Raw genomic sequence first — 9,729 nt, 5'->3', positions numbered from 1 at the left:
CTCCCTCCCTGAGCTGTGATGTCAGGAGCCCTGAGGAAATGCTGGCAGGTAACTTCAGATAATACCATGCAGCAGGCCCACTATGTGCTGACTGGGAAATTGTTTTGGCAAAATAGTGGGCCTGCCGCGTGGTATTATCTGCAGTTATCTGCCAGCATTTCAGGGCCTGACAAGGACTATTATAGCAAATGTGGCTTAACAGAAGGAGTCCTTGTCCCCAGGAAGAATGACATGGAATTTCTGATCCAATCATCTTCCATGCTCTGATTAAATTTCACTGAAAAGTTTTATTGAAAAAAAAATTTGTACAAATAAGTTCTTGGTTTGACAGCAACAAAGGCTCAATTACCCCCTTTCCTTCCCATCTTTGAAAAATCTATAAAAGGGAAAAAAATGTTCATCCCCATGATGCCTGACCAGAGTTTGCCCAAGCGCCCCCCACAAACCATGAGCTATTTCCCGACCCCCTCTCTGAGGCCAGGGCCATTGTGGGGGTACCTGTCCCAGGGGCTGCAGCACCTAGTTTTATAGTTGAGGGAAGTTGGGAGAAAATTGGGGGAGATCTGGGGAGGGGGCTGAGGTGGTGGTAGTGTCAGGAAAAGAGGATCCCCATTCCAAGAGGGCTTGGCTGAACCCCCAACTCGATGCCGTCTCACAAATGAGAAAGCACTTGACTATAAATATGAACACTGATTGAGGCAGGCTGGGTCCCCAGGACTGAGGGCAGGGCTCAACATCCACTGCCCAGCTCCCACAGGATGTGGGGTCTCTGGGCTCAGCATCATGGGCCCGTGTCCAAGCAGAGTGACTTCTGGCTGGGAAGGTCTGCTCAGACACACGGAAGCCCGCTCTTTTTTCCCACCCCCACCCCAGGGACTGTCCAAGGTCGGTACCTCAGCTCCCCACCCCCATAGCACCCATGTGTCTCAGGAGCCTTCCACTGCCCCCTGCCACCCAGCGCCCACCCTGGGGCCCTACAACTCGTCTCGCATCTTGTCACCCTTGGGCCGGACCAGGCGCCCGATGAACAGCAGGGAGCTGCTCTGGGCATCTCGGACCAGGAAGACGAAGGGGTGGTCGGCGTAGAAGAGCTTGGGGCTGCGCAGCTCCTCACGTCCATAGATGTCCTGGTCGAAGGGGTTGCCATCTGTGTCCCATTCGAAGGCAGTGGCATGGAACACGCTGGCCAGGTACAGGTCCTTCTTGCCCGACATGCGCGACAGGTCTGCCTTGTTCTTGTCGATGGCCTCAGTCAGACCCAGCCCAGCCAGGTGTTTCTGCAGGACCAGGTGGGTGCTGGTGAGGCCACGGTGGGCAAGGCTTCTAGACCCTCACTCTCCATCCACCCAGCCCACTGTCTCCTCCCATCTGATCCTCAGAGCAGAGGTTACCACCCCCTGGCTACTTGCTGTATGCCAGACATGGCACAGTACATCAAACTCATGACAAACCTGCAGGAGCTTCTGATTGCCACTGCACACATGAGGAAACTAAGACTCGGCGGGGAAAGGCAGAATTTATGCCTGGCCCCACCGAGCAATCATGACCTGTGCTTCTCAAAGTGTGGGTAGCGGACAGCCAGCCAGGGCAACTGCTGGGGGCTTATATGAAATGCACATCCCCTGACTTCAGCCCAGAGCCACTGAATCACAGTCAGGGAAACTTTTTTAACCAGCTCTTCAGGTAATCCTCCACACACTCGAGTTTGAGAAGGACTGAGCTAAGGACAGCTATGACCACATCACTCTGTGGCTTAAAACCTTTCCAGAGTGATATGATGTCTGGGGTTTGCTTCAAAATAATCTGATGGAGGAGGAATGGGTGTGTATAAATGAATCCTTATTGGTCATGAGTTGATGATAGTTGATGTTAAGTGATGGATACATGAGGGTTCCTTATACTAATCTCTGTATTAATATATTTTTAAACATTTTCATAGTAAAAAATTAAAACACACACACACCCCCTTTCCATGGCTCTACATAGCCCCTGAAAGCAAATACAAGCTCTTTCATGTAAACTGTACTCGCACTGCAGCCTCACCCCTTAGCATGCCCGACCCTGCTCTCCATTCGACAGCCTCCCTGAAACTGCATCCTCAGTGGCGTCTCTCTGTATCGAAGCACAATAAAACGAGGCATGCCTGTACTGTGGGGCACTTCAGACTCAGAGATAGCACAGCATAAGATTAAGGGCATGGCTTGGTGCCAGATGTCTGAGTTATTGCCTATGTGACTTTGGATAAGTTATTTCACCTTTCTGAGCCTGTTTCCTCATCTGTAAAATAAGGTTGATAGTCCTACCTAATAAAGTTTTGAGGATTAAGAGTTTAATACATACAAAGTGCTTAAGAAGAGTGCCTGGCATATAGCATGTGCTCAATTGTATTTAGCTACTGATGTTTTCATCCTCTTCCCAAGGACAAGGCCCACGCCTCTTCCCCTGGCAGAGCCCAGTACTGCTTGGATACCCAGAGGGTTCAGGACAGACCTGCTGAGCTGGTGAATGGGTGCCCCAGGTGCTCTACCCCCCGCAAGCCCTGCAGGCCTCTGAGTTGGGCCACCACTCACCTGCAGGTCGTGGGTCACCTCCACCACACCCTTGGGCAAGGAGATGGCAACAGCCTTCTTCTGCATTTTCCCCATCCAGATCTTCAGCTGCTCTTTGGTCAGCATCTTTTCAAGGCGCTCGAGGGGCTCCACATGGTGGGGCATGATAATGATGAGGCTAGAGAGCTTATGGGCCAGGGGCATCTCCACAATTTGTAGCTTTTCCTTCTCGTCATCATAGTAGTTGTAGAGGCCTGAGAGGAGAGCAGAGAGGGCACTGGGCACGCCATGGGGTGGGGGTGGGCCAGGCCCCAGGCACCCTCAGACCTCCACTTTGCCCCCCAACCTGCTCTGCAAGACACCTACCTGTCCGGTGCATCATGGTGACACCCACGGTATAGGAACGGGTCACCATGAAGCCTCGATTGTCCACCATCTTGTGGTGGAATCTTTCATCCCAGTGTGCTGTATGGGAGGTAGAACACAAAGTCAGGAATAGATGCCCCCTGAAAATGCTCCCCCAAACTGCATACCCTGATTTATCCCTGCTACAGGACTTTGTTCCAGTCTTCAGGGCTCAGCCCACAACCCACAGAGTACATCTTCCCTGCTTTAGCGGGTGGGCATCTTGCCCCAGGACATACAACTCTCTACAGTCAGGGCCTGGCTGTTTCCACACAATAGGGAATGCCTTCAGAAGGACCATCTTCAGCTCGACTACCACCATGTCCACCTCTGCCCTGACACCTGTCAGGCATTTGGGCAATGTGTTGAGCTGGACTTCCCATTCCATCTGAGGTCTGTGCCCCAACACTGCCCTTAATTCTTGTCTGCAACTCCTGTCTTTGTGGTCCCCCCCAAAAAATGACTCAAAAAAACATGCATATGTGCAATGACCTGAGCCTTTCCCTATGTCACATCCGACCTGTGTTCAAATTTGGACTCAGCCACCAATTGGCTGCAAGACCTTTCACCCCTCCTACCTTGGTCCCTTCATTTGTAAAAGAGGGGTCACCTCATTCTCACAGCATACTGTGAGAGGAACAGTGCTATCCATACAGGTACTCAAAAATACACATTAAGCCCAAGTCAAATCTTCAAGACGCACCTGGGCCACTCTCGCTCCCTTATCCTCTGTCTATGGCCCACACTCTGTCTATGGAGTGTATATCTACTTTTATTTTAACCTAAGCACTCAACCCCCACACCTCGTGGCCCTTCTCTCGCCTTCTGGAACAGCCTATAGTCTATGTAGTATGTATCTCTTTAAATAAATCTATATTTACTCAAAAAAAAAAGCACCTGGATCTGAGTGTGCACTCTGCTCCTCCTAGCTGAGCTTCCTCACCTGTGAAATGAAGGGAATACCACCTGCCCCCAAAGATGCTTTGAGTATTAGGCATGATCACAGGTAGGCCTTTCTCTAGCTCATTACTGAGGCAGAATTAGTTACTGAATTTGATTCCAAGACAAGCAACAGCACTTTGATGCAATGAAACACCGCAGCAGCACATCATATGGAGTCCTTCAGCTGAGAGTGCATCTCTGACCCATTCCTTTAGATACAACGCTACACCTCTCTGAATCTAGTCTCTCGTAAGTAAGAAGAGTTCATTAACAGGGCCTCCCCCTACTCCACAGGTTGTTAGGTGAGGACTGAGTTAGCAGCAGCGTGGTGCTTGGCATGGGAACACTGATCTGACTTGCCAGAGGCGGGGCTCCGGGGAGAGAAGGGCCCTCCCAGCCCCGCCCCACCCCTCTGGACTCACGCTTGAAGAACATGGCGTTGACCAGCAGCGCGCCGTCAGTGCGCTCCACGTCCTTGGTGACCTCAGGCAGCTTGCCGTCGGTGGTCTGCGCTGCCCACTCGTTGATGGACTGGAGGGCACTGCGCTTGTCGCGGAAGTTGATCTTGGAGTGCTCGCAGTTGTAGTGCTGCTTGCTGCTGCGCACGAAGTCCTCGGCGAAGCTCACCGAGCTGGGCCCATACAGGCGGCTGCCCAGCTTCCAGGTCACGTTGCGCGCCGTGCTGTTGCTGAGCGAGCGCAGCAGCTCGCCCAGGCCCGCGTGCACTTCCTCGTCGCGCAGCTGCTCGGCGCTCAGCACCGCCTTGGCCTGCGACGCCGTGGCCGCCTTGCCCCCCAGCGACACGAGCCCCAGCGATGAGGCCACCACCACGGGCGACAGCAGGATGTTCTCCACTGCCTGGTCCTTGGCCATGGCCTGGTACAGGCTGAAAGCCAGGCCGGCGCTGCGCTCAGCCAGTGTGGCCGCCTTGGGGCTCAGCTTTTCCCCTGTGCCAGAGGCTGCGTCAGCCGCAGGTTTCTTCACCTCCGCGGCCAGGGCCGTGGCCAGGAGGCAGCAGGTGCTGATGAGCAGGAGGGCACGCATGACTGGGAGGACGGTTGTGAGCACCACGAAGACCTGTGAGGGCAGAAGAGAGAGGGCGGCCCTGAAACCCTAGTCGTTCCTTCCCCAACAACCATCCCCAGCCTTCTGGCTGCCAGCATGTCCCCTGGAGAAGGGAGCAAGGGCGCCCAGAGCTCTGGGGAGCCTAGACCTAACTCAGGGTTGCCCAGATTGGAGGTCTCCATCTGCCCACTCTCTTAAAGGCCTTCTTTGACTCCCTATCCAAAGCAGGGTTCTGGGGAAGTCACCACCTCAGCCCTATTGATTTCCTGCACTGAACTTACAACATTTAGACTTCAGCATTTATTACATACTATTTCCATCCCTAACTAGTCTGTAACCTCCAGAAGGACAGGAAACGTAGCCAGTATGATTTCCCTCTATATCCCCAGCACCTAGCACGCAACAGGCCTCAGCTGTTGCTGAATGAACAGAAACTAGGGCCACTTGGCCAGACCTAGGGTCCTTAGTTTGTATACAGTAGCTCTGATCTCATGCAACCCTGGGGACCTTTTCCAGTGGAAAAAAAAGTGCTGGATGGGATGAGGGTCTGTATGAAACTCAGGAACCTAGACAAAGGATGTCATGTCGGACAGAGGTATAGGCTTGCTCCTCCCCCCACGCCTTTCCTTCTGCCTTGGGATGTTAATGAGTCACCAGTTGGTTCACTCATTAAATGGGAGAGCCCAGATGCTCTACTCTGCTGCTCCAAGGTTAAGGGTGACCTTGAGTTTGTATGTGTGCACATGTGTGTGTCTACCCCTCTCTGAGCCTCAGTTCCCTTTTCCAAGCTGGAAGGGTCTAGGTCTCCATGCCCGAGGCTTCTATCTTGGCAGAGACTTGCCTGCCCATCTGCCCACACAGCCCCTGGAGCGGATGTAAAATCCCCAGGACAAAAACTGGGATGTGGGGGAGGTAGGTTTCCTGAAAGGAAGGATACTGGGGGAGGGGGTAAGTCACAGCTCAAAGGAACAGTGATACCCCTCCCCTTCACCAGAGGCTGGTGGCCAGGTGTGTGTTCGGTCTCCCAGGAAGTTGGGGCCAACTCAGATTCCATTCTGCCCTCCCACATGACAGTCATCGCCACACAGGCCATATGCTCTGTGGCTTCAGGGTTGCCCTCAGGACCCCTCCCCAAACCAAAGCAGTAGCAGTGGCCCCTAGGACAAGCTTCTCTCCTCTCTGTGGCCTCCCATCAGAACAGTCTCCACGTGGACTTATTTCCACACTCCAATTTCATGCAGCAGGACAGAAGGGCAGATGACAGGGCACAAAGAAGGGTTGGAAGGAACTGTGGTAGAAGCTGGGATCCCACTGCTCTGGCAGATCCCATCTCGTGGTCCTTAAGAAGACAGAGAACTCAGAACCCTAGTGGACAATCCTCAGGACTTCAGCCTGCCTGGGGAGCACTGACCGCTCTTCAGAAGACTCTACTGCTGCAGCCATCTTGTGAGCCCCGGCAAGCCCCCCCTTCCTGGGCTGCCACCTCCTTGGAGGTGCAGTGCAAAGGAGAAGTAAAAGGTACATGGGGAAAGGTAGGGGAGGGAGGGAAGGCCATTGAGCCCACAACTGCCTGGGGGAAGGTATGAGAGAGATCCATAGCCTAGAGGACAGGTTGCGGAGGTAAGACAGAGTTTTACCTTGAATGGATTGGGAAGGGGTTATCTTGGCCCAGGCCGCCTTCCTCTCAGCCCTAGCTCCTTCCCTACCAGACCTGAAGCCTCAAAGGCAGAGTGGCCATATAATTATTGTACAAACAAGGACACTTAAGGCAGTAAAATGGGACACTACTAATTATTATGCCAGGACAACAGGCATATGATCCTCCTATTCAAAGGCCTTTAGCCCAAACAGCTGATGCCAGAGCTTAGACCTCTGCAGAGGCCACCAGCATCCCCTTGAGAGATAGTCTAGGAGCCCAGCTCACAGCCCAGCCACGTGGCAGGCACTAGCTTGACAGCCCCCACCCCTAGGCAACCAGAACCTCAAAGGGCTGGGAGGGGCTTTGTGCAAAAGCTCCAAACGACTAGTTTGGGATTCCTCAGGCAACCGCACAGCTGCGCTCCTGTTCCTGCATTCCTGCTCCAGCTCTGAGTGACGTGGCAGGCTGGAAATCAAATTATCTCCACTAGCCAGCAGAGGGGAGCTTCCAGCCCGGGAAGCAGGATGCCTGAGTTCAGGTCCCAGGGGGTGCCATGGAGCCTCCCTGGCCCTAGCTCCAGCTCACAACATTGGTCTCTGCAGGGAGATGCACAGCTCTGGAAGAGGGCTGCCCTGTTAAAACCTAGCAGCAGGAACGGAGGAAGGCAAGTCATTGCAAGCAAGCCAGCCTCCCACAGCCCAGCCTGTGTTAGAGAAATTCCAGCCCTTAGGCCAAGGTTAGATGATTTATAGTCCCACAAAGAAAAATACACAATCACAGAACCAAGGGCTATGCCCAACAGCTAGCCAGACTGAGTCGAGACTGGAGTCCAGATTTTTGTAAAAGAGAAGGGAAGCAGATGCTAGGAGGGCCACCAGAGAGGGTCTCAAACCCTTGAGGAGATCTAAAGTACCTTGAAACTGCCTCAGGAGGAGGTCAGTGCCTGCCTTTTTCATTCTGAAAGAAAACAGAAGAGTGAGGAGGATGGGATAGGGCAGAGCTGGGCTGGTAGTGAGGAGGGGCCTGGGAAGGCCCAGCCCCCGTATGGGACCCCAGTCTGCACTGCCCCTGGCAGAAGGAAGGCATAACTTGGAGGTAATCCACTTCACTGTACAGTGGGAGAAATGAGGCCAGAGAGGCACAGAGAGCCATCCCTGGTCCCGCAGGGATCAGTGGGGCTCAGGCCTCCTACCACAGGGCTCCTTCCTCCCAGAAGCTCCCACAGAGCCCCTCCTAAGGGCTGGAGGTGGTGTCTTGTTACACAGCCAGTAAAAAAACATTTCTGCTGGGAATCCCGGTGACCAGAGACAAAAGGAGAAAACCAGGAGCCCTCAGGAAAGGGGGATGGGCAAATGAACCATCTGAGGACAGGAGGGTGTGGTCCCAGCCGTAGACTTCCAGGGAACCAAAGGCACCCGATACTCCTCTGGCCTCCATTCGGGCCCTGTAGACCAGAGGGACCAGCCGGAAACCCAGGAAGAGGAGGGGCCAGGCCTTCTGGCAGTGCTGGAAGCAGTTTCATTCTTCTCCCTCCACTCCAGCCGCCTCAGGAATGTCCCTAAGCTGGGGGGCAGGGAACCCCGGCCTCTGGAAGTAGCCTTAACCCTGCAGTTACTCCAGGAACCAGGTGGCAGTGGACAGAATTAGAGTGGGTGACGCAAAGCTTTCTAGGCAGCTCTCCATCCTCCCTTCTGTGGTGGTATGCAGACCTGGCTGACTCCTCACTCCCTTTTTGGAGGGAGATGGGGGACACTGGTACTGGCCAAGTCCACCTTTAGCTGCCATGACCTACACATGCAGGCTGCTGATCAGAAATGGAGCCGCCATGGGTGATGCCTCCCAACCATGGGGACCCCAAAAGCCAAAACTGGCCCCCCAGGAAAAGTCAAGACTATTTCACCTCCTTTACTACCACCCTACCTCAGGAGGCTCAGATGCCCCCCCAACAGGCCTGTGAGGAGATTGGTCCACTGGCACCTAGGCCTCAACCCCACAACTGGAAACACCCTGAACTGCAGAGCTGGCCTGGCCTCCCTGTCCCTGCTGGAGGGGACTCCAGACCCCATCTCCTCCCTCCTTCATTCTGCAGATGGATGAACCCAGCATCCTGGCCCCCAGCCCCACTGTTCCCTCTCTGCCATCACCACCCCTGCCCTCGACTTCTAGGGAACCCTGCACTCTTTCCGGGTCCTCTGAGTCCCTCAATTCCCCGTCCCGGCTCTGATCTCTGCCTTACCCCTCAGGCTCGTTCTGCCATCACCATCTGACCCCGGGTTCTCGATCCTGAACCTTCCAGCAGCCACCGAAGTGCCAGGGACTCCAGTTTAAGGGCTTTAGTTTGGACCCTAAACCCTCCCGGCGGCCGCTCGCCGCCCTTATTCCTTTGAGCACCCCCAAAGCTGCTGCCGCTCCCCTGGCCGCTCCCGCCCCACCGGGCCGGCCCCCCGCCCCTCACCTGGCGGGCTGGGCTGGCGCGGGCACCGCAGACAGAGTCTCAGTCGAGCCGAGAACGGATTCCCCTCTTCGCCGCGCCCCCGATCTCCAGATCTATATATGGCGTCCCCCTACCCCACCTCCCGCCCGTCCCGAGAAACTTCTGGAAAGTTGGAAAAGCTTCCGGAGGGCGCCCCGGCTCCGCCAAAAAAAAAAAAAAAAAAGCCAAAGACCTCCCCTAAACCGCCCTGGCTCCCGCCCCCTCCCTCTGCGGACGATCTGGCCCCTGGGTCCTACTGCCCCCCTCATCGGACGGGGTGGCTGCGCCCTGGGAGCCCCAGCCTTGAAGCTGGGTGCCTGGGAACCCCGCGACTGCAGAGCGCGCGGGCGTCCTTCGACTCAGCTGAGGCTCCGCACCCTTGTGGGAGTTTGAACTGCTGAGCTGGAGAACACAGGAGGCTCCAATGGTCCAGCTCTCCAGAGAGGAGCCCACTCACACCCCAAGGCTCTTTGCATAAACCATGTTACCCCTGATCACACATCCATTCCTCCCAGCACCCCTTTCCCCAAGTGGATCCAATCCTCCATTTTCAAGCTGAAACTTAACTGGGTCCCCCATACACCCTCCTCAATCAGGGCCCGCCTCCTTGTCTCAGGGAAAGTGGTCAGAGGTTGGGAGGCAGCACCCTTCTCCAT

The 9,729-nt window shown here is 54.9% G+C and overlaps 1 protein-coding gene across 3 annotated transcripts; it reads right to left on the bottom strand.

Moving 5' to 3' along the window:
• Positions 1 to 267: 267 nt before the first annotated feature.
• Positions 268 to 9,213, bottom strand: SERPINH1 (serpin family H member 1). Of its 3 annotated transcripts, XM_045508742.2 has the most exons (6): positions 9,056 to 9,150; positions 7,514 to 7,557; positions 4,319 to 4,973; positions 2,916 to 3,014; positions 2,571 to 2,803; positions 268 to 1,277 (listed from the first exon to the last, which is right to left on the bottom strand). In XM_045508742.2, exons 3-6 carry the CDS (start codon positions 4,938 to 4,940, stop codon positions 975 to 977), a joined length of 1,257 nt encoding a protein of 418 aa, XP_045364698.2. In that variant the 5' UTR covers positions 4,941 to 4,973; positions 7,514 to 7,557; positions 9,056 to 9,150; the 3' UTR covers positions 268 to 974. The 3 variants fall into 3 exon arrangements, with proteins under 3 accessions (XP_045364698.2, XP_010971452.2, XP_045364699.2); XM_010973150.3 differs by lacking the exon at positions 7,514 to 7,557 and having other exon boundaries at positions 9,056 to 9,213; XM_045508743.2 differs by lacking the exons at positions 7,514 to 7,557; positions 9,056 to 9,150 and adding an exon at positions 8,837 to 8,980.
• Positions 9,214 to 9,729: the final 516 nt, after the last annotated feature.

The sequence above is a fragment of the Camelus bactrianus genome, chromosome 10, assembly GCF_048773025.1.
Source record: "Camelus bactrianus isolate YW-2024 breed Bactrian camel chromosome 10, ASM4877302v1, whole genome shotgun sequence".
NCBI lineage: Eukaryota > Metazoa > Chordata > Mammalia > Artiodactyla > Camelidae > Camelus > Camelus bactrianus.
The sequence above is the reverse complement of the archived record's forward strand: the minus strand, read 5'-3'. Positions and strand labels throughout refer to the sequence as shown.